At 34.1% G+C, this 24,564-nt stretch overlaps 2 protein-coding genes across 15 annotated transcripts in view; one reads left to right on the top strand and one right to left on the bottom strand.

The window, feature by feature from the left end:
* LOC147077724 (sodium-coupled monocarboxylate transporter 2-like) overlaps window positions 1-15,155 on the top strand; it is a 50,492-nt gene extending 35,337 nt beyond the window's left edge. For 8 of the 12 annotated variants that reach the window (XM_085960718.1, XM_085960722.1, XM_085960717.1 and 5 more), the window contains 6 exons: window positions 703-843; window positions 5,404-5,512; window positions 6,057-6,166; window positions 6,906-7,080; window positions 9,848-10,017; window positions 12,870-15,155. In XM_085960718.1, the coding sequence (XP_085816844.1) occupies window positions 703-843; window positions 5,404-5,512; window positions 6,057-6,166; window positions 6,906-7,080; window positions 9,848-10,017; window positions 12,870-13,104 (940 nt within the window). In that variant the 3' untranslated portion in view covers window positions 13,105-15,155. Of the gene's footprint in view, window positions 1-702; window positions 844-5,403; window positions 5,513-6,056; window positions 6,167-6,905; window positions 7,081-9,847; window positions 10,018-10,431; window positions 11,503-12,869 lie in introns of all 12 variants that reach the window. The other 4 variants (XR_015072229.1, XR_015072228.1, XR_015072231.1 and 1 more) reach the window with 3 other exon arrangements.
* A 2,343-nt stretch (window positions 15,156-17,498) lies between these two features.
* Window positions 17,499-24,564, bottom strand: part of LOC147077723 (uncharacterized) — a 42,767-nt gene continuing 35,701 nt past the window's right edge. For all 3 annotated transcript variants that reach the window (XM_085960713.1, XM_085960714.1, XM_085960715.1), the window contains 4 exons: window positions 23,588-23,803; window positions 19,438-19,613; window positions 18,723-18,839; window positions 17,499-17,895 (listed from right to left, as the gene is read on the bottom strand). In XM_085960713.1, the coding sequence (XP_085816839.1) occupies window positions 17,635-17,895; window positions 18,723-18,839; window positions 19,438-19,613; window positions 23,588-23,803 (770 nt within the window). In that variant the 3' untranslated portion in view covers window positions 17,499-17,634. The remainder of the gene's footprint in view (window positions 17,896-18,722; window positions 18,840-19,437; window positions 19,614-23,587; window positions 23,804-24,564) is intronic.

Below are 24,564 nucleotides of genomic sequence, written 5' to 3'. Positions count from 1 at the left end.
AGTCGTAAGTAACCGAGAATCTGTTTCTAACGCAATGAGTCATGACACTAATACGCTATTACAATAAAGGTTATATTACTATAAATTCTCGAAGCTTGTATCGCATAATGGAAACGGATACGTCATATGGTCACGTGACATCTACCTATACATCTGTGAATGACTTTCATGCACAATTTCTCGTGCGCGCCGGGTATGAAGTGAGTTGTCCATTTAATACGTCATTGCTTCGAGCGCATAGCCTAATGAATTAAAATATACTTGTATTCAAGTGCTATCTCGCTCGCGCGCATTTAATGTTAATAGTATTAAAAGTCTACCAACTAGCTAGCGGGCGACTCACGATGATATCATCACAAGTTTTTTGGAACAAGTTTATTGGGCGACACGTACTGAATATGGGTAGTATCATCCGAGACTTGAGTCCACAAACTGATGATAGTATTTCAAACTCACCTCTAGTAGGTAGCTCTTTGCTACGCAACCTATGTAAGTGTCTCAATGTCCAAGGCGTCGGGGAACTGATAGGGAGGTGTACTCCAATTCAGTCACCTACCTTCTGTAGAAGGCGTAGCAAAAAAATAAGAAAATATTAAGTTATATTTTAATTCTATTTATTTTTTTCCAATATCGTATATGGCACAAAAGCCTTATTATTATTACGAGACATTGTGGAAATATTATGATCTTTTTCATTTACAGCTTTGATCCAAACCCGTTCCAGAGAAGTAATTTTTGGATATTGACTTTTGGAATGGCCTTTCCGAGACTAGCTAATTGGGCATTTTCTCAAGGCTGCATTCAGAGATATAAATCTGTCCCAACAGAACGAGATGCAGTTAAGTAAGCATTATTAATTATTTTAACGTGTTAAATGGTCATAATGTTGAGCATACATCAAAATTTCAGAAGAAATTTCTTCGACATCTTTATTTTAATGAATATAATTATTTTCCTTTTTTTGACAGTTTTTTAATGAGTATTTTCTGACTAACTTTCTTCAAAGCATGCTCGCCTTTCATTCTCTTGAAGCTCGTAGGTCACGGTACAGTTTCCAATTCCAATATTCTGAAAAATTTGAAATTTTATGTATCCATCAATTACATGCGTGGTACTGCGTGGTGGTGACTTAATCTATTTTGGGTGAAAGCTGTTTCCTCATGTCAGGCTCACCAGGCACCAATAGCGAAGGCTGTGCGGCTGGTCAATGCACTCACTAGAGATGTATGAGATGATTTGGTTTTTAAAATCCTATTTTATTGTTTAATTTGTATTTTTTTTGAATTGTTGTTTTTTTTTAATTTTAGTTCTTTTGCTATGAAATTAATTTTTGCTTTGGTTTTTTTACTAAATTAATTTACCTGTACTTTTTATTCTATAAGTCACGTTGTGAACATCTTGAATTAATAATTTTTTATGTGCTCAAGGTGTCTTTTTTAAATAAATAAATAAATATTGGGCTGATAATATGAGCTTCGTAGAGATTTATTTTAGTTTTATCTGCCCGGTAAAGAAATTGAAAGCGAAGTCTGAAAAATCTGTGGACTTTGTCGAAAGATGCAATACCGAATGAAAATACCAATACCGGTCTTTCGGTATTTACTTATTCATGAAATATATGAAAAAATATAAGTATCTACCAATAAATATAGATATAAAAATCTCTTCAAAATATTAATATTTCATAGTATATACATAGTATATTCAAATACGTACATATTACAATATGTAAATCTTTAAAAATAGGTAAAGGTAAGATATGGTAGAGATGTTTACAAATAATTTATTAGTAGTTGAATGTTTGGAAGTTTCTTCTTCAAATGATCTTTCAATAAATTTATATTATGAAGTGATCTTGACATGTGAATATGGGCCATTGATAATTCCACCAGCTAATGTTTTATTAGTTTATTATAGTTTTTACACTTACACGACTAATGACAACGGAAGTATTATAGACATCGCGTAATCTGACAAGAAATGTATAGTCCTGTTAAACCTTTTATGTTAGTTAATACATTTTGTTTCCACTTTCAATACCGAATATATCGGTATTGTATGATTTTTAAAACCGGTATTTCTAGATACCGGTTTTGAAATACCGGTATTGCAATCTCTCTGTATAATATGTTGTTATTATACCCTCTCTTTTCTCATCTAGAATCATATAAGATACAGTAATACTATAAAAGGGTATTATTCGAAATGTAGTTGTTTGATACTGATAATAAAGCCATATTTTGATGCACCAGCTGTCTGTGGTTATAGCAGCTTTTAAAATTATTGTTTTGTCAATTTGAATTTGAATATGAAAAAGAAAAAACCTCCAGGAGCAACTTCAGTTTGTAAAACCGGAATATCGGTATCGGTATTACTTTGAATCTATTATAAAACAATAATTATTTTACTTGCTAATAATAATTACCATGTATACAATTTTTTCATTCATGCACATTATTTTGTACAATTAAAATGCTATATTCAATAAATAATTCTTTTCCTATACACCAATTTGTTTTATTTTGTTATTTTCTCTAGTGGATGAAGGTGTCATGTACACGTTTTTATAAATAAATTACACATTTAAAGTTTTTAACAAACTTTTTCTGACGTTAGTAAAATTATATGATCCTTAGTTACCACTTGAATACTTCACTAGTTAAATTATCCTCAACTGAAAAAAAATACAGCAAAAAAACTTTCACCTCAATTTACTCAATACTCCTTCATCCACTTGTGTCTTCAATAATTGAGCGTAGTTATGCACAAAGCAGCCGAGCCACACAAACCTCAAACAGAGATAGAAGCACTTTTGTGTAAATTGTGTTTCTTTAAATCAGCAAAGCCTCTGTATTCTTTGTATACTTTTTGAATGATAGATATTATATATATATATGATTTTGTATAACTTTTGAAGAGATAAAAGCATGTAATCTATGAAATTTTTGTGTTTTAGCAGTCCAGGTGTTTTAAGTAAAATGATTTTTTTAGAATATGCATTCTGCAGAATGCAGTCATTTCTTATTTTTGTACGAAAAGTCTTTATTTTTGATTATTTTCTTTAAAAATAGCCTTCTAAGTTACTAAATAATTATGGAAATTTCAAAATTCTGAAAATAATTCGAAAAGTTTGTAAATTATACATCAATATTTAGCTTCCTGGCACTATTTTTTATATGAAAAATCTGTATATAAAATGAAAAACATATAATGCAATTGAGAAAATAATGTTTATTATTTGAATGTTGAAAAACATTTTAAAAACACACGATTTTAAAAATTTACTTAAGTACATAATATTATCATTTGGCTGCTTTTTGCAGAACGAATATTGCATATTTTTAGAACGCATTTATATGACATTTTTGTATGACATCAGCTTGGTTGCTTTATGCAAATCGAAAATGTCATATTCTGCGATTTGCAAAATCTTTAAAACGCATTAATATGAGATGATTGTATGACAACAGCTTGGCTGATTTGTACAGAACGTAAAACAAACGTGTGAGATTATGGAAATCACAATAACTCATTTTTTTCAAAATTGTGGCTTGGCTGCTTTGTGCATAACTACGCTCAATTGTATCTTTAATGTTATTAATATTTAACATTTCATTATAGGCAATGGCGGCTGGTCTATTAGGTCATTTGGTCAATGACCCTCCAAAAATAAACATCTTACAATCTATGTAGGTTATAGTCTAAGATGTAGGTACAATGTATTATAATAATTATCAGCTAACACGTCAAGGCGAGACGCACACGGACGGACGAACTGTGTGTATAAAATTCAAACAAACAGAATCCGCTTGGTCGCTATACTTTGGGTCATTTTGGAATACGCCGGGATAAAATATTTCTAATATTTCTCTTTCTCTCTCATTTTCCATATGTGAAACGGAGAAAGCACACATTTTGCCAGTCTTTTTTTTAATTTGTTTTTATGCAGCATAGGCAAGATTTTCGTCATTGTCCGAGAAAGAGATAACAATACATTTTTCAGTGTGTTAAAGGAAACAGGTATAAAACGTTGTTCTGTTATTAATTATTATTGCCTCGCGATTTCATCGAGCATGTTTTGTTTTACCTACCAAACATGCGATTTCATTGAGCATGTTTTGTTTTACCTACCAATTGTTTCAACCGTATTATTTTTATCTGGTTAACCTTTTTATATTTTTATTATTTCAAACTTCCTATTGTTGTCTGAAAGTTTCATATGCAATGTCATTGTTTGTTTTGTAATATTATAGTACTCTACCAAAAATAGCTTTTTAGTTTAGTTTAAATACAACCTTTGACTAAAACGCATCGACTGCATTCATTGTGTTAAACAGTTAAACCATTGTATAAATGTTACCCTTTAAAATGTAATCTGCTATAGGTATCAATCATAAAAGTAACCTTCTAATAAAATCAGTGGAAATATAAAAAGTGTTTATATATAAATGATCCCGCCATTTCATAACAGTACACAACACTTTTTCTGATAGTGACAGTTTAATGAAAAATGAAGCTAAAAAGCTACGGAGTTTTTATTAAATATTTTTGATTGTTTGATGTGAAAATATACATTTTTTTGAAGGGTACGTAGGTACCTATCTTTTCTATCTAACTATCTAACAATTTATAGCACTTCTTTTATAATGTTTAAAAAGCCAGTTTGCTATACGTCTTTTTTAAGTGTACAACGAAAAGGCAAATTAAAATAATATAAAATTATTTAAAACTGACCTCCCATATTATCTAGCAAAGAGCCGCCAATGATTATAGGTAAACTTTCCATTGGACTTTTGAGTTTTGGAGAAATTGTAAAATTTTGCGTTTTATATTTGCCATGATAAATGTATTTTATTTTAAATTTAAATACGTTGCCATTGTTTCCGGAATTGACGATTTTACACCTCTTGAGTGTAGTATTTTTATTGATTATAATTAAGTACCTACTAATGATCAATTATTAGGTTTTAACGATTTATACGCTTATCGAGTGATAAGGTAGGAGTTTTTTTACAAACACTATTCATAATTTGTTTGTTATATTTTTTATTGTGATCCTAACTTAATAGGTAGGTGATAAAGTTTTTACCTACTTTATTGCATTAATTTATTATATAAGCTAGAATTAACTGTATTCGTCGTCAGTGTGTATTTACCTTTTGGTGAGTGCACACAGTGCCTGAAGATGCCGAAAGGCGAAACCCGGGTCGCAAAAAACGACTCAAATGGAATAGTACAAAACTTAAGTCTATCGTAATGGTTAAATATATTATAAATGATTGATCTGAGGTGTCTCTGTGAACAACTGTAGTACACAATACTTCAATTAACTTTAATGAGCTAACTGGAGAGGTTTTTAATCATTGTGGTTCAAGATAATACATATTATTATAAAATTTTCAGGACATTATTCATTTGCTATGCTGGAATAGTTTTCTTCACAACTCTAAGCGTCTATGGAGGAGTACTTCTCTTTGCAGTATATCATGATAATGATCCCATTGAAAAAAGGGTAATTATATTATAATTTTTCTATATAGATTTATTAAATAAATACGTACTGAATTTTTGACACCATTTTTGCAAAGAAAAAATAAATAAATAAACACAAATCTTAAGAATGCTTATAAAATTATTTTAACCTGTTAAATCATTTACTAAGCTGTGGCAACTATAACTAGAAGGTGGGTGGTTTAGGAGAATTAATAGCTCGCAATACAAGCGCATCACCATACTTCATGTTAAAGTTGTCATAGTCTACCAAGTATTTGAATCTATTTTCTATGTGAGTACATGGATATTGTGTATCCCTTTACCCTCCAATGACAAATCTTTAATGTACATATTACTTTTCAAATCAAAAATTATCTGTGTCATCTGTGAATAAAAACTACAACTATTTTGTCAGCACACTTTGTCCACTACAGAGAAATGCAAGTTTTTAAATAAAATTTCATTCACTCAAAAAAATATAAAGACTAATACAGTTTTCTGTGTTCTATGTGAGAGATAGTGTATTATTATAATAACATTTTTCATTTGAATTAATTTTTTAGGTTGTATCGAGGCCAGATCAATTGTTCCCATATTTCGTTTTGGATATGATGGGTTATATTCCAATGTTACCAGGACTCTTTGTTACAAGTGTCTTCAGTGCGGCTTTAAGGTAACAACATATAAAGGGAACACAAAAGTAATGGGACTAATTAAGAACCCTGCTGGATGTGGTATAACAGGCAACTGATCTCGAATGTGGAAAAAAATAGGATAATCTTAAACACGTGTTAGAATATCTTATTTTCAATAGTTACGTCCAGGGAACTCAGAAATAGTGGGAACTGAAATACATAACGGGTAAGGCGATAGCAGGTAACCGACTCGAGTAAGGAAGAATCCGTGTTAAACTTACACACGTGTCAAGAATACGTTTTACGTCGAATACTGAAAACTGCTCTCGGTTTAACGCATTTACGTGCATAATGCGTGCTTAATTTTTGTAGGACACTCGCACATTCAAAAGCCTGCTTCAGCATGCGGCGTATTGTATATAGCCTATCGGTATTCTATTTATTATCTGTTCTGTGGTTACGTCTGTATAATGATAATTTATCCAATGTATATGTAACGTGCATCCAATATTGACTGCCGTCGGCACACTTTGTAATATTTGGGTTTTACAGCTTGGCCGCCATAAAACTCCCTGTTTAAAAATATTTGTCCACGGTGATGGCTTTTACATTTCTATTTATTAATCTGTTCTGTGACCACCATGAATCCAATCTCGACTGACCTGTTTTGGCTTAGTTCCCTCCATATTGTATGTTTAATTCTCGTAATTATATTTTTCGAGGTAAACGTTTAATAATCATTTAATACCCAGTATGTGTATCTTAAATGGGTTTTAGTTCTCTTTCAGCTGCTCTCAACAGTATATCGGGGCTTATTTACGAGGACTATATCAAAAGAAGTGAAATAAGTGAAACTAAAGCTAATCTGATTATGAAGATGTTAGTCGTGGTGATGGGAATTTTTGCGGTCACCACTGTACCACTGATTGAGAAAATGGGGACGATTCTAGCAGTACGTATTCCTGTTTATTCATTTTTTTATTTATTCTGTGCACACTAAACATTGTCTATCATACGTATTTGTTTAAATTAAATTAAGAATACAAATTATCGATGGTATTGGTTAATTTTTAAAATTCAATTAACCCTTGCCTAGTTAAAAAACCACAATAGATTTAAGATAAAAAAAATATTCATGTAAGTATCTATAAAATATCAAAAATTATGTAGTTAAATCATACATAATTTTAGATAAAAGAATATTTTTTATCTATCATGGTTTGTCACCCACGGTGGCCGCGTGGCATAAGCGTTGGACTACAAAGCCGTGGGTCCCAGGTTCGAATCCTGGGTCTGGCAAGTACACATATTGTTTTTCAATTTGTGTGTGTCAGGGTATGGACCTAATAGGTTGAGCAAGTGGCTGGCATCCATTTCTCGTAAAAAACAAAATCTGTCAATACAAACCTCCACTCTGTGGAGGCCCATATGATCCTATCAGGATCGGACATGGTCGAAAAAAAATGGTTTGGTTTAAGTAGGATTTAATCGAATTTAATGCAATTTGTATTCTTTGTTAAATGAAAAACTAACCAATACCATCTGCAATTTGTATTCTTAGTTCAATAAATACATGTATGACTGATAAAATTTGGTGTGCACTATTTATATCAGATCATCACAGTCAGACCTAGGATTTGAACCTAGGACCCACGACGTTATAGGCCGACGCTTTTCAATTTGTGTACGAGTCATATGTATGGACCTAATAGGTTGAGCAAGTGGCTAACATCCATTTCTCGTATAAACAAAACCTGTCAATACAAAACCTCCACTCCCTCCCATATGAACTTATTAGGATCGGACATGGCCGGGAACATCGCAGACTATCTCCACTCTTTGCTACTGTAGTGCGGTTATTATGATACAAAATAATGTTAAAATTTTGGTGTTCCTTGTCACTGAGTGAATATATACCAGCGTGCCGTGCCGCCTCCATACAATTTGTGTTTTATCCAGTTTCAAGTTAGGAACTAAAAATAGATAATAATTATTGTATTGTGTGTAAAATATTCTTCTTCTTCTTCTTTGCCCATATCCGCCCCTTAACTGGAGCATATGGACACCACGCGGCGCCTCCAAGAATCCCTGTCGCTCGCCAGTCTTCTTGCTTCGTTCCAGGTCAAACCAGCATCCCGTAGCTCCGCCGTATACACTCTGTAGATTGTATTTAGCGGCCTTCCAGGACGCCGGAATCCGGTCGGCTTGAAGAACAGGCAAGCCAGGTTAAAGTTCTCTTCTGGCATCCGCAGCACGTGGCCGAGCCAGGTCCAACGTCGCCTCTTCACTTTCAGCGTGATGAGAGGCTGCTTGGTACGTTCTCTTATCTCCTCGTTGCTCCTAAAGTCATACCACCGCACACCCAGTATTCGTCGCAAACATCTGTTTTCGAAGCTCAGTATACGGTTGCTCTGAGCCTTCGTAAGGTGCCATGATTCGCTACCGTAAAGCAGCACTGTCAGAATGCAAGCGTCGAATAGGCGGCATTTGGTTTTGACCGAGTACAATCGTGAGTCCCAGACATTTCGCATCGAGTTGAATGTTGCTCCAGCCATTCCCATTCGGATAGCGAGCTCTTTCTGCAAAATGCCATCATCTGGATCAGGACAGGTGCTATTGCACAAGACGTTGGTTTTCTTCGCGTTGATTTTCAAACCAACGCGAGAGGAGTTGTTATGCAACCTGTCGATTGTCTCTTGAATGCCCTCGATTGAGTTGTCGAATAGGACAGCATCATCGGCGTATTCCAGGTCGCATAGCTTCACCGTGGGGGTAACAGGTATGCCTCGGTCGGGTGGTATTGACTTCCGTAGTATGAAGTCAAAGAGAATGATAAAGAGAAACGGTGCAAGGACACAACCCTGTCTGACTCCGGTCGTGACCCCGAACCATTCAGTGACAGTGTCAGTAAAATATTACTTGGATATAAAGCCCTGAATTGTTTGGACCGTCATATTAAACTTTTAAATGAATTTAGTCGATTACATGTAAATTGTACGTATAACATTTCACCGTACCACAGTTCGCCGTGAACCTTCTTATCGGAAAAGATGATCAAATACTATACGGTCATCTCTATAGCACCGAGATGAAAAAAATACGCGTTGTTCGTGAAGCATTGAACACAATAATGTTCCAATTTTATTAGATCCTAACCTAACTTAGCCTAACAAATAATCCAGTATATCGGCTATTTTCAAAATTTGTTTGCCACTGGCTTCCTGTAAGCCGACAAGAAAATTTAAGGCATGAATTTAAACATGAATTTTATCTCAGTACTATACGACCCAAAGAGGTTGGACGGTCTTTAATATTCCGACCATGTCCGATCCTGATAGGATCATATGGGCCTCCACAGAGTGGAGGTTTGTATTGACAGATTTTGTTTTTTACGAGAAATGGATGTCAGCCACTTGCTCAACCTATTAGGTCCATACCCTGACACACACAAATTGAAAAATAATTTTTGTACTTGCCAGACCCAGAATTCGAACCTGGGACCCACGGCTTTGTAGTCCAACGCTTATGCCGCGCGGCCACCGTGGGCTATATACGACCATTTATTTCTGATTCACGGTGAAGGCAAACTGCACACATATAAATTTCCGGACACAAATTTAATCATCTTGGACACCAATGCACTTGTATTTCCTTAATCCTCAACTCGCCTACAAAATTCAGTTCCTCGTGTTTATCTGTTTGATTGTATAAAATTGTAGGTAAGCTACAAAGTAAGCAGCATAATTGGCGCTCCTGTATTTTCAATATTTATGATGGGAACTCTGACGCCGTGGGCTAATACTAAGGGTGTAATTTCTGGAGCATTGGCAGCGGCTGGTGTCTTGACTTGGATAGTTATTGGTGCTACGGTAACGGCTGACGATGACAGGTACTAACTTTATTCTCTTAGAAAATAGTTTCTTGTAACACGTTGCATCTTTATTATAATATCTAGCACAGTGTTTCTCAACTGCCGGTCTGCAGATATTTTCTGCCGATCCAAGATTTAAAAAGAAAAAGTTTAACATTCTCCAAGTTACAAAACCATTAAATTATCGTCCAAATTTTCAACTTCCTGTCTTTTTCGGCCATGTTTGTTATTAAAACGAAACAGAATGAAAGCCGGTTCAGATTAGTCGAGTGGCGAATGATATATTTACGAGGGTAGTCCCAGAAGTACCCGACCTAACAAAAAAAACACAAAAAATTTGGGAAAAAATATCTTTATTTCTCTACCTAGACTCCTTTTGGGTCGATACACTTTTTCCAATGATGTTCAATAGCTTTGTTACTCTGTTTATAGTGAGAATCGTCGAGAATCCTCAAAATAGCCATCAACCGCAGACTCCACCTCTTCTTCATTGTTGGAAAATCTTTTACCACCGAGCCATTTTTTCAAGTTTGGAAACAGAAAATAATCCGAGGGGGCTAAATCTGGCAAATAGGGTGCGTGAGGAAGCAATTCGAATTTTAACTCATTGATTTTGGCTATCGCGATAACTGATGTGTGAACTGGTACATTGTCATGAAGAAACGAAACTTTCTTTTTCGCCAAATGCGGTTGTTTTTTCTTGATTTCATCACTCAAACGCTGCAATATGTTGTGCATAATACACGCCAATGATTGATTTTTCTATCTGAAGATAATCAATGAAAATTAACCCACGAGCATCCCAAAAAACTGACGCCATGACCTTGCCTGCAGATGGAACTGTCTTCGCCTTCTTTGGAGCCGATTCTCCCCTTTCAGTCCATTGTTTTGACTGTTACTTCGTCTCAGGTGTGAAGTGATGGACCCATGTTTCATCCATCGTTATGAATAGATGCAAAAACTCTGCTTTATTAATGTGAAACTTTGCCAAACACTCTATTGAAACATCCTCACGATGCTGTTTTTGTTCCATAGTGAGTAATCGCGGCACCCACCTTGCGCACAGCTTTCTCATCTCCAAATTTTCAGTCAATATGTGATGTACAGCACTTTTTGAAATGCCTACCATGTCTGCTAACTTACGCAATTTCAGTCGACGTTCATCCAATACCATTTTGTGGATATTCGTCACCAATTCTGGCGTAGTCACCTCATTTGGTTAACCATTGCGAAGTTCGTCTTAGCAGCTCGTCTGGCCTCGTTTAAACTCGGCCACCTAATATGTTACTGTTGTAAAGAAAGTAGCAGACACCCCCAGAGTAGAATCTAGAGCCGTTTTTCTATTAGTTGGACTGAAACCTTTCAAATGAAAGTATTGTATCACATAACGATGACCAATTTTTTCCATGTTTACAAATTCGCTGAGAGCGTTCACTGTTGATGGCTGACAAACAATTACTGAACTACGTAGCATCGTCAAACTTCAAACTTAAGCTTTATAAGGTTGGTACTTTCTAGCATGGTCATTGTATTCAAACAAAAACTGCCATCTATACGTCAGGTCGGGTACTTCTGGGACTATCCGGTACCACTAAATAATTTAATAACTGAAAAGTGTCCGAACACAGTACATTAGCGAGTGATGTATCAAAATGAACAGAGCACAACGTAACAAAGCAAAAATAAATAAGTTAATAACTTCATTTGTAATGGCTATATCAGAAGAATTGGAGGAAGAAATTTGCAACAAAGGCACTCATGGTTTAAATATTCCGAAACAAATTTATGGGTAGTATCTTTGCTCTAATGGAACGTCATTTCTATGAAAACTAATGAACTTGTCAACTTGATTAAAGATAACGTGTTCAGACTTATCTCGTGGCTTGTTTAGTATGTGAGAGGTGGTGCAGGTCGCTACTCGACTGAAAAATTAGAACAAGATGGGTTGACTCAACTAAATGATTTTACTAAATTACCCGACTAAATTAATTGTCTGTTCATACATGTTTAGTTACTATATTACTCACCATTTGACTAATATGAACCGGCCTTAACTGAATGGATGCCAATGCATTATGCAGCGCTTTGTCTTTCTGGGGCAACACTGAAGTTATCAGGTTATTATAAGGTTATCAAATATTCTATCAAAGATTTGGGTAGCAGCAAATTTCGCAATTTTAAAATATATATATATACATATAGGTATTGATTTTCCAAAATTCCAGAAGATCTATTATTAACAATTTATTAAATTTATTGATCGGTTTCTGATTATTTCAATTAACTATAGAATTTTTATGCCACATTATCTGTTATAATAGTATTATTGTTAACGGTCAGCGAAATATTTCTTCTATATTCACCAGTCCGTAACTATATAAATGTTGTAAATCACTGATATAGTATTTTGCAGTGGCAAAGAGTCCAAAAAAGTGCACACTTTGACAGATATTTATTAGATTTGAAGTTGAATTTTATTGTTCATTTTCAGTATTTTACTGATAAGACATAAATTTTTGCTTTATGTATTTTATAACAGTCACTGTTCATTAATAAAATCAGTAACTATGTACCGACATACCCATATATTATATGCATTCTATTTCACATGTGTACATTTGTATTAATAATGTATTATTGTTATACATATTATTTCAATTTACATCTGAGTTTATTACAGCTAAGTTACAAACCAAACGTTTACATCAGAACATGACCGTCTTTCAAATGTACAGTTTCGTTTTACTAATTCTTGATTGAAAAACTTAAAATAATTAATTTACATGTAAGAGTGAACAAAGAGTCAAGTTGCTTGCTAAAAATAATATTTGTACGGGTTTAATTTCAAATATAATTTCTTTTATTTACAGATATGATGTATTCCCATTATACAAGCTCTCGTTTATGATTTACCATACAGTCGGTTTCGTTGTTTCCTTCGTCGTTGGCATGATAGTGAGTGTGTTAACGGGGCCAAATGATTTGAAAACACTGAACCCTAAGCTGATCTCTCCACCAATGAGACGATTCTTGCCAAAGAGATGTAACTTTGGACCAACTTCAACAAGAGATATTGAAATGACAGAACTTCGCAGCGATGATTAAAAGTGCCGGATACTTCGCATTGGAATGATCATTATCAGTGGAGTCGCCAAGGGCTGTTTGAGTGTGTACACACCCCTTAATTGATAGAAACATTCGAAATTTGCGGACAAAGGTGAAAGTTTTAATATGTATTGTACTGCATGCGGTAGTGAAATTTAGTTAACAAAAATGTTAAACATTCTCTCTAAGCTCCATAGCAAAGAAATATAGAAGGGGTTGATAATAATACACATCGAGTAATTTTAGCTATGTAACAATTCAATAATGTACTCAATTAGCTATTACAGTACCAAAAATTGATGATTTGTTGTTTATTTTAAGCAAATTTTAATTTTAAAAATAATAACTTTCATATAAGTTCAAAGTTATTCTGTGATCAAAAATTGTTTTGTTTTAATTTTATTTATCTACCTTGAACTTCCATCATGAATGTCTTTGTTTTTAATTTGTTTTATGCAATACAATTAGTATTGTACTGTATTGTATATAAAATAAGAGTTTTTGTGTGTGTTTTTTATATAATTATTGTCATCCATTGTTCCTTCCAAAGGGAATACTATCACCTTATTACTTATACTTATCACCAGTGGCGGCCGGTGGTCTGCAGAATAGCATTTTCTGATAGTGCGCAATGGTTTACCTTCTATACCCAGCATTTGAGCATAGGGCAAGCACAAGTTCGCGACACTTCCCAACTCTTGCGCCTCCCGCCATGTCAGACCTGCAGCACGTAGGTTGCTTTTGTAGCACCGCTGGAGGGTGAGGGAGGGCCGGCCATTGCAACGGAACCCTTGAGGCTGTGCCATAAGGGTACGAAGTTTTACACTCTTTGGCAGCATCAGGAACATGTGTCCTAGCCACATAAAGGTTGTAAAGCGTCTCTTCATGATTACCTCAATCACCGAAGGCTGCCGTGTCCATAAGCTAAGATAATATCTTAGTGTAAAATGACTGAAACGTCGAACTTCTCAGTAGGTAAATTAAATATGTCTTTGTTTATTTATTCTATTTCTTAAAAAAGTTTTTGAACAGGTAGAATGATTTAATATCAATAAATAAAAATAAATGTCATGGTTTATGGCTTTACGCTCCGAACAATGCGTCAGCCAAATATGAACCGTCATATAAACGGATTACGTCTGGGTAATTCACTTTGTTAAAAGTGCATAGCAGTATGTTTATTTCTTAAATCTGATAATATTATTAATTTACGTGAAATTATAAAATGAACTAACATTACGTGGGTAATATTTATATTGTAAATCAACGTCATTCGAACTCAGTTTTATTTCTGATGTATTTATATGTCATTAAAAGTATGTTTCTCTTATATTATCGTTCTTATTTATTATTCAGCTACGACCTACTACTCATGTAGTGCTATTGTGTTTTTTATTATTATATTGAATGTATTTGAGTGGTTTAGAAATAATTGCGGCAGTTTGTATTTTCGTAAAATGTTGGCGATTCATTAAATCTTAAATTGTTAAAAATTAACTCGCCAACAATGTTATAAAACAGAAACTGACGTTTTTGTTTCTAGAGTCCTAAATTTCGTGCGCCGATCATAAAGTGTGTAAAAAAATGCTACACAAAATGCTACTACAGGACATTGGACCACCGTTTAAGAAGTATACAATGACCTCATTGTAATCCTGTGCAAACTGAAAATCTATTTGGATCGCAATCGCTTTGCGCTCATGAACGGAGTATTGTTCATAATACTGGTACAAGTTCTACTTCGCGAAGTGAGTGATACACATATGAATAACAATGAAAAGTTGAGCGATGTCCTCAAAAATGCAGGCAGTGCGTAGCACTTGCATGGTATTAGAGGAGCCGCAGCTGCTTATCACCACGTGTTCCTCGTCATTTCAGGCTCGTTGCAGAGGTCATTCTACTAAAAATGCCGGAAACTATGACATTTTTAAACGTGATGGTCCCTCATTTATTAATATTGTCAGGTTCCTATGAATTTCGATAGCGTTTTTTACTAATTGTAAAAAATATTGAATATACATAAATTGAAAACATCTCATGCATATACACACTAGAAAAAAATATGACATCCGCCGGGACTTGAACCTGTACCTGCTGGAGTCGCGCCAGTATTCTTTTCCAATTAAGTTACGGGTATCTTATTAAATTATGACGATTTTACCTAGCCGAAAAAAAAATTCGGTTAGGTACATGTTCAAACACGCGCGTTAACATGATCTTACTCCCTACATCATTTATCGTTTGTCAATGTATGGCTACAGCCGTATTTTGTAGCTTAACCACTGGGAAATGCCAATAGAAATGGCATATTTCAAAAAAATACTACCTTTGGTACCAGTCTACTAGCTACCTACCTACCTATTAACAAAATACTTACCCAAGAAGCAAACTAACGCTACAGATCACTGCATAGAACAGACGGTGTTGCGCATTCACATAAAATAAAGCCTTAGGTCAATAATTATTATACAACAATCATTATTCGTAGGATGTTTATCACATTTGAATGGTCAAAGACATTGCTTATAATCATTATCTATAGAATTATCTTCAAATGTGTTAATCGTGCCCATTTTTTGAATAATAAAATGCCTAATTCTTGTCAAATTTGGGATCACAGAGATTATAAAATATAATTTTTTATCGTAAATATTTCACTATATAATGTTAACATTAATTTTACTAATGGTTTTATAAATGCGTTTAAAAATAATGAATCTAAAAAATCTTAACACCACTGCACATGGGCGTACTGAAATATGACTATATTCTAAAACATTAGATTGAGAGGTTTAAAAGAATACTATTTTATGTAATAAAAATACTTTATGCAGTCATAAAATGTTTAAAATAAATATAAAGGATAATAAGGCTTCAAAATTATATAAATAGATTATCTACAACGTTTAAGGAATGTCTAGGATCATGCTCTGAAAATACCATAAAATATCCATTTTGAGCTACGCGGCACACGTGGGCCGTTGATACACAACTGTAAATCTCTTAAATTCCTAAGTTAACATTCAATTCTACTGCATCGCAATATGCCCTTGTTATGCCCTACACATATTTATTTTAGATCCTTTTATATGAAATTATTACTTATATTATAGTGCCTGTACACGTGCATGGAGTTACTAGCAGCAATAGTGCTTATTTTAAACTATCGTGACAATAACTGTTTAGACGTAAAAGTACTAACCGTCCCTCCAATCTCATCCTTCAAGAGTAAGCGAGACGCGATGTTGTCATTTTATGGTACTATTCATAGACTAATAGGTAATATTATTTGACAGGTAGTGAAAATCGGTTAACCTCAAAATGAGTATAGTTCGTTTTTTTGCTGGCAGGTTCGCCACTATCGTTCTACTGTGCAGGCGCAGATTAAAAAAATCCCAACTGTCGCATGACAATTCAGAAGCTTCCAAACTTTTTTGATTCATGCATGCAAGCTTGCAACTGCAGGATAATACATATTTACCCATACATTTTCTTATTATGGCCGCGATAATACTTAAGTGCAACCCACATTGAGGTGCATGTCACGGTACATGTCGTCTACTGTCACGCTATCGCAGCGAAAATTTAATCTATGGTTTCGTCATTTTGCAGAATATTTTGAACGTGTACCATCTCGTAAATTCACTGAAGAATGATACTGATAAAGAGTGCCTACTATAATGTATTGAAGTATTATTAATTATTCATGCTAATTTCAATTAATTTTAACAGTTTCTACATGTGCTTACGTTAAAATACATGTGGCTTGACATTCATAGATAATAGAACCCAACCTGCAGACCATAGATAATAGACAACGTTCTTATCGAAAATACATAGTGCCAACTGCTAAAAACAAAAAAACGTGATTTTGACATGACATTCGAAAAGTGTGGGCATGTGGATTGTGATAAAAACGTTCAAAACGTCATGCAGGTGCCGATGCAGTGCACTTCAACATGAAGTGACCTCATTGTTGTTTTAGTGATTACGGCAGATTTTGCCAACTGACAATGTTCGATTAAAGGTTCAAAATATGCTACGGGATGGGAGCATCAGTCTGATAAAATTTTAAAAAAACACCAAGAACAACAACATTAGATACTTATTTTTCCCGTAGCGGCAGCCCGTGACAGTAGGCGACAAGCACCGTGACATGCACCTCAATGTGGGTTGCGCTTTACTGTCAACAGTAAATCCATGCACGTGTAAACGGAGTATTTTGTTAACTAACTGTTATATTCGATCAATAATGAAGCAGGAATGAATAAAATTGACTTTCTTTCACTACTGGATTTATTTTTTGAAAATTTTCATAATCACATTGATTTATTAGAAAAAAATCTAAGGAAAAAATATTGGACCAAGTGTGTTTCGAACTCACATCTATCACTGTCCGGGTGAGTAGGTACCCTTATCCTTTAACTCATTTATGGATTGATTTCTTATAATATATAATATTATCTTATATCAATATTATCTTATATCATCAGTGGTAAATTTACAAACACCCCAGCATTTCAATGTTAATCACTGTAACTTCTTTATGCAATGTGTGATTAAGACACTGACTATTAAAATTAAACTGTTTATCGTCTGTCTGCAGGAACATGATTCCTCGTCGATTAATGTTCCTGTGCCGGCGGTGCAATTGTTGACGTTGTCACACCGGCACTCACACGCATCAGAGTCCCAACGTCGTCCAATCATATGGCATTCCGTTTCCAAATCTTGTTTGGGACAGGCGCATCTGCATTCACTTTTAACGTATGTTTTGTGAATGGGGCAGTCCTGAAAAAATAATGAATGATTTACAATTTAAACTATATTAATCAATAAATATGTATCTGAAAACATTAAAATGAAAAATATTTTTATAATATGTCAAAAATAAACTTACAATTTTAAAAAAATGTTTTAAAATGTGAATTTGTTTAAAGGATCCCATGTTATTATTACGTATTATTTTAGGGTCATATTTAATATTAAAATTTCATTTATTAAGTTTTCTATAGTGTAATAAAGAGATTTTTTAACCAATTCATAGTTTTAATATTTTTTAAATTCAATTTAAAAAACATCAATGGGTATAACTTCTCCTTCCTTTTTATTTATATCTCAAATTGCAAGCTTCGTATTTTTCCGTTAGGTGCCTCTATTAGGTAAGAGGTATCGCCAATCATGTCCGATCTGAAAAAGATCATACGGGCCTCCACGGAGTGGAGGTTATATTGACAGAATTTTGTTTTTACGAGAAATTGATGTTAAGTGGCTTAACCTAATAGGTCACCATACTCTGACTCAAACACAAATTGAAAATTATTATGTGTAATTGTCAGACCAAGGATTCAAACCTGGGACCCATAACATTTTAAGCCGTTCGGCCACTGTGGGCAATATTTTTACAAATCAATTATAAAATAATAGTTCAATACCTCCCTGTCGAAATTAAACTCGAAGTCTTAGATTGTGGAAGAATAATAATTTTGAATTTTCTAACGAAATCATAATAATATGTACTAAATTTTTACCGTGCGTCAAAAATTCAGATTGAATATTATACTAAGCGTGCTGACGCATCTCGTTACATAAATAATATCAAGTTTTGAGTTACGTACATCACTCATCACGGCGCAATCACATTTGCATTTGATGTGCTCTTCAACTGTTACATTTATTGGCCTTGTTCGTGGATTGGACCTGGCCAAGCCAGGGTTAAATTTCATTTGTATAACCTGAAAACAACACAAAACATTTGTTTAATTACATACCTCCTAATAAAAAAATTAGGGTATTCAATTGTTTGCTCATCACTACATAAAGTTTTGTCATAAATAAGTCAAATTAATCGATGAATAATTTTTACACTAAATTGCAGATGACAGAATAAATATTCTTTTTTACTAGGTATGTAAATTTGGATCCCATTGTTTTCAACTAAAATCTGCAACGACAGGAGGGGTTGTACACTGTGGTAAAAAACTCTATTCTTAACAGTTATCACTTTGGCACGTTTCCATTATTTTCATTTATAAACAAATCAACTATCATTATCATTAAGAAATGAACTCTGACAGCGCCGCTCGAAATAGACAATTTTACGAACGCTCCAGAACGCTCGATAATTTTCCGAAAATATTAACATAGCTACTTATCTAATTTTATGTATATTTTATAATAAAAAGTGTGTTAGATTTATGTTATTTTATCCTATCTACCCCTGCTATTCAAATTATTTTTTCCATGAGACGGAGCAATAATTTTAGGATTTCCACGAACCAGAACAGTGCTCTAGTTCATTTCATGACATGTTAGGCATAGTGACAATCTTACTCGAAAACTGATCATGTTTATTGTCTTCGGTTGGCAGGAGAGGAGATTGTGATTGCAGCATCCTCCGCAGCGAGCGACTCGGACACAGGCGGGTACGTTTATCACTGTGGGATCATCGACAGTGGGCACCAGTGTAACGACGGTCATGGCTGGTATACATGGCGCACCTTTCACAACTAAATGATACATAATGATTTTAGATAGCAACAAGTTAGTTTGGTAGTTTTACAAATATTTGAATCAATCTCATAATACTGAGATCGAAAAGATTTTACTGATAAATCATAGATGTGAAAACAGCAACATTTAAATAATAATTACGATGAAGCTATTTATAATAATTAATAAGGCTAACCCATTTTTACAATGTTTTTATTAGGTCGTATTCTTATTTGTCCGGTACAAATCTTGCAATCGATTTTTAATTAACTTTCCGACTAGCTAGACAATTGAAACTTTTAGAATATATCAAGATGCCAATGCATTTTTTTAATACTTTTAGCCATCTTTAAGTAGAATTAAATTCATTTTCAGTTAATTCTGTTTTGTATGAAAAGTTATTTCGGAAGAAATCCGTAATCCAATCCACTATTATTGGTTGCTAGGAAATTATTAATATATACTTGCGTTACTATGGAAATCAAAATGAGTGTCAAAATGACATTTCGGTATTATTTCTATCAAATACAATTTTTTTTGATCGTTTCAGCTAGTCAAGTCAAGTTTATATGATTCAACAGAAAATTTAAAAACGTTGTACGAGGGTGGGTCAATAATTCCTTAGAAAAAAGCATTAAAACAGGTTTTATTTTTGTATTTTTTTTTTATTTCTCAACATAATTTCCTTGGAGCTCAATACACTTGGTTAGACGTTTCTCAATTTTTTTTAAACCGTCAGAAAAATAAGTTTTCGGAAGGTCCTCAAAATAAGCATTTGTCCGATCGATGACTTCTTCATTTGAAAAAAAACGTTGTCCACTTAGCCATTTTTTTAAGTTTGGGAAAAGGAAAAAGTCACTGGGGGGCTAAATCTGGCGAATACGGTGGGTGGTCGACCAATTCGAACTTCAATTCTTCAATTTTAGCCATTGATCGTAAACATGTGTGAACACGGGCATTGTCCTGATGAAAGAGGATTTTTTTCCTGTTTAAATGAGGCCGTTTTTCTTCAATTTTGTTTTTTAGCTGGTCCAATAAAGATGCATAATAATCCCCTGTTATTGTTTTTCCTTTTTCCAAATAGTCAACGAAAATAATTTCACGTGCATCCCAAAATACAGTAGCCATAACCTTACCAGCTGATTTTACGGTTTTCGCCTTCTTTGGACATGGTTTGCCTTCGCAATCCACTGCTTTGACTGTTCTTTCGTCTCGGGAGTATAGTGGTGTATCCATGTTTCATCTACAGTCACAAAGCGACGAAAAAATTCATCCGGATTGCGTTGCATGAGCGACAACAGGGCTTTAGAGGCCACCACCCTACTGCGTTTATTGTCGACTGTGAGCAAACGCGGCACCCATCTTGCAGAAATATTTTTCATGCCCAATTTGTCATGTAAAATAGAAATGACGCTACCTTTTGAGATCCCTGTAACCTCAATTATCTCACTCAACTTTAATCTTCGGTCACTTAACACCATATCATGGATTTTATTGATCATTTCTGGTGTAGTCACCTCTACAGGACGTCCTGAGCATGGTTCATCCTTTGTTGATGTACGACCACGTTGAAATTCATTTAACCAGTTATAAATAGTTGCAAGTGAAGGAGCAGATATGCTGTGAACTAAATCCAACTCATTTTTTATTTCCTTTGCTGTTAACCCTTTTATATTAAAATGTTCAATAACAACTCTAAACTCAATTTTCTCCATTTTCCATTTTTCCATTTTCCACAAGCAATTTTTTTTTTTAAATGTACGAGAAACACACAACAACCCGACCAATCTGATTGAAACTTCGCAGCATACTGAATCGGTAGTGCCGCTGCATGAAAACAAACCGCTTGCAGTATTAGTCGCGCCACCTGTCGGCTTTTCTAAGGACTTATTGACCCACCCTCGTATATAAAAAGTTCTTTTTATCTTGTAATTATTTTAATTGAACACCGCTGGGCTGGATTGGCAAAATAACTACTAAAAAAGTTCTTTTCCACCAGCAGATGTGCTATCTCACAAATCGGTGACCGTTGCAATGGCAAGATTCGTTGAAGTGGACTTCAAACTGGATTATCATCCAAAATATTCCTCGTAGTCGGCCCTGGGCAACATCTTCCTGTTCTCGAATTTAATAATTCGGCACATCGCCGCATTTTGCAAAGTTCGACTAAAACTATTTTTAGACAGTCATAGAAAAATATATAAACCGTCGGACACACACACAAATACAGCTCTAATGGGAGTATGTTGAAAAATAATAAGTATAAGCCGGCTCTCATATCTAAACTTGCCTTATCTTCCTCACAGCCATAAATCAAACCTTCTAGGAACGTCGATCCAATGTTGCATATGAAGACCGCGCACATCTACCTAGCGACAGTCGCACGTAACCTCTTGAAACGTATATATATTTGGATGCGGCGACCGGCGAGCTAGTATAGAACCGGCCAATTCGTAGGTGGCCGTATGCCTTCTGACGTCTTTGACTCGCAGCCTGAAAAGCATGCGATTTGTTGATAGCAGCACTAGATGTGTTTTTCAAACTAAAAAGTCGCATTCAACCAATCTGCGGAACTCTATTTGTGCGTTTTGTGCTGATGACGAGATGTGTTTTGATGTGCGAGCCGACTTAGATTGTTAAAAAACAACATTTTCAAATTAGCCTCGTAAAAGTAAAATTAATAAAAGGTATGTTTCTAAGGTATTTCATTACTATACATAATTAATAAATGAATGCTTCATTTTAAATATTGTGAATTATTCATTGAATAAAAATATAGTTTAATTAAATTAGATATATACTTACCTGCGCATCTATTCTATACACAAGACAGCTGTCAGCCGCTATCGGCAGTTATCGAGGGTATATTATCATGTTTGTATTGAGGTATTATAATTGTTACAATAAGTTAGCTATCTAAATAGTCAAAGCTTTCTATCTCGCTCTAAAATTTAGCACAGCCAAGAGAGGTGCTGTTAAAACCTAGCACTTATTGTGACAATTACAACTAACTACTTTGATACACAAATATGAAAAACTACCCTCGATAGCGGCCGATAGCAGTCTTGTGTATAGAATAGATGCGCTGAAGCAACAGATAAAATGAAAAGGCTTGATTTTGAGATAAGAATACCAATTGATCCTGAAAGCTATACCAGCATAATGAATCAATGGGATTTTTTTAAAAATTGTAATACACCATTTATAAGAAAAAAATCCACTGTGGCGTTTATTAAAATTGCCCTGTAACTTCAAAGCAACAGTGAGATAACTAAGACAACCAACTGTTAATAATGTTATACAAAAAAATCTTAAGTTCCTACCATTATTATATATTGTAATTAACCGCAAAAAAACAAAATAAACATAGTTTACTATGTCATTTGTATAATATACAAATATTATAGTCCAATTATCTCGAAACTAGTAATTTATTATTACAACGTTTTTCTTAGCTCTTAGCTGTTTGTCCAGTACAAATCTTGCAATCGATTTTTAACTAACTTCCCGACTAGCTAGACATTTGAAACTTTTAGAATATATCAGAACACGATGCCAATGCATTTTTTTAATACTTTTAGCCATCTTTAAGTAGAATTAATTTCATTTTCAGTTAATTCTGTTTTGTATGAAAAGTTATTTCGGAAAAAATCCATAATCCAATCCAGTATTATTAGTTGCTAGGAAATTATTAATATATACTTGCGTTACTATGGAAATCAATATGAGTGTCAAAATGACATTTCAGTATTATTTCTATCAAGTACAAATTTTTTTGATCGTTTAAGCTAGTCAAGTCAAGTTTATATGATTCAACAGAAAATTTAAAAACAATGTATATAAAAAGTTCTTTTTATCATGTAATTATTTACATATTATTATCCCACTGTTTCTTTCGGGCAGCGATATTATGCTATTCATACTGAAATGCATATACAAGAAACAGAATAAAAACATTATGCAGAAGATCAACTAGGCAAGATTATCGTACAATTACTGCATTTCGGAATACTTTGGTCCCAAGTTCCATCTTTGCAAACCAAAGTTGGCAATCGTTCATTGGAGTGTAACCCGTCTATGCATGTTGGCGTGGCTACGGATCCAGAAAGAACGGGTCCGTCACAGTCGACTACTCCACCCGTGTTTCTAGATGATGGGTTATAGCATTTAAACTCGACGGTTGAACTCTGAAGAGCGTCGCACATTTCTGGAAAAAAAACAAAAACAAAGTAAATCGATTTCATAAACAATCTTCTCGTTTAATATGGAGTTTAGATTTTAGAAACTGTTGCTGCGCTGCTTATGTATCTGAAATTTGTAGTAAGTCTTTGAATATCCACTCTCAGTCTACCAAGAATTACGTAATTCAAGACAATTTGGACGTTACTGAGCGAGAACAATTACATCGTCAGATTATAATGATTAGAATGGCAACTTCAGAGTTCCAAAAGTGTGCCAGCAAGAGTTAATCTGTGACGAAGTAACAACTATAAATGACTTAACCAATAATATTATTAATTTTAAACTAAATTTTGCTCCTGTAGGAAAATATGACATTCACCCATTTGGTTTATAGCTACCGGCAAAAAAACGAACTACACTGCGGAGGGACTCATTTTGAGGTTAACCGATTTTTACGACCTGTCAAATAGTACCATAAAATAACAACATCGCGTCTCGCTTACTCTTGAAGAATGAGATTAGAGAGACAGTCAACACTTATACTGCCCTTCTAAGGAAGAAGGCAGTAACTCGCAATATTTGTGAAATTGAGTTATGAATGCCATCCGTTAGGTAATTTTGAAAGCTATATATTCTGTTCACTTTAAAATCAGTAATATCACTAAAATACCGTTAAAATCCTTAGTGAAAAAATAGACATCTTCTAAAATAATACATTTTTTTAGCAAAAAGGCAGTAATTGCACCTATTCATTGCAGTTACTGCTTGTTTATCATTACTTTGTTT

The sequence above is a fragment of the Rhyacophila brunnea genome, unplaced genomic scaffold (assembly GCF_057557595.1).
Source record: "Rhyacophila brunnea isolate RB1 unplaced genomic scaffold, BYU_Rbru_1.0 scaffold_12, whole genome shotgun sequence".
Lineage (NCBI taxonomy): Eukaryota > Metazoa > Arthropoda > Insecta > Trichoptera > Rhyacophilidae > Rhyacophila > Rhyacophila brunnea.
This window is presented reverse-complemented; position numbering and strand designations above follow the sequence as displayed.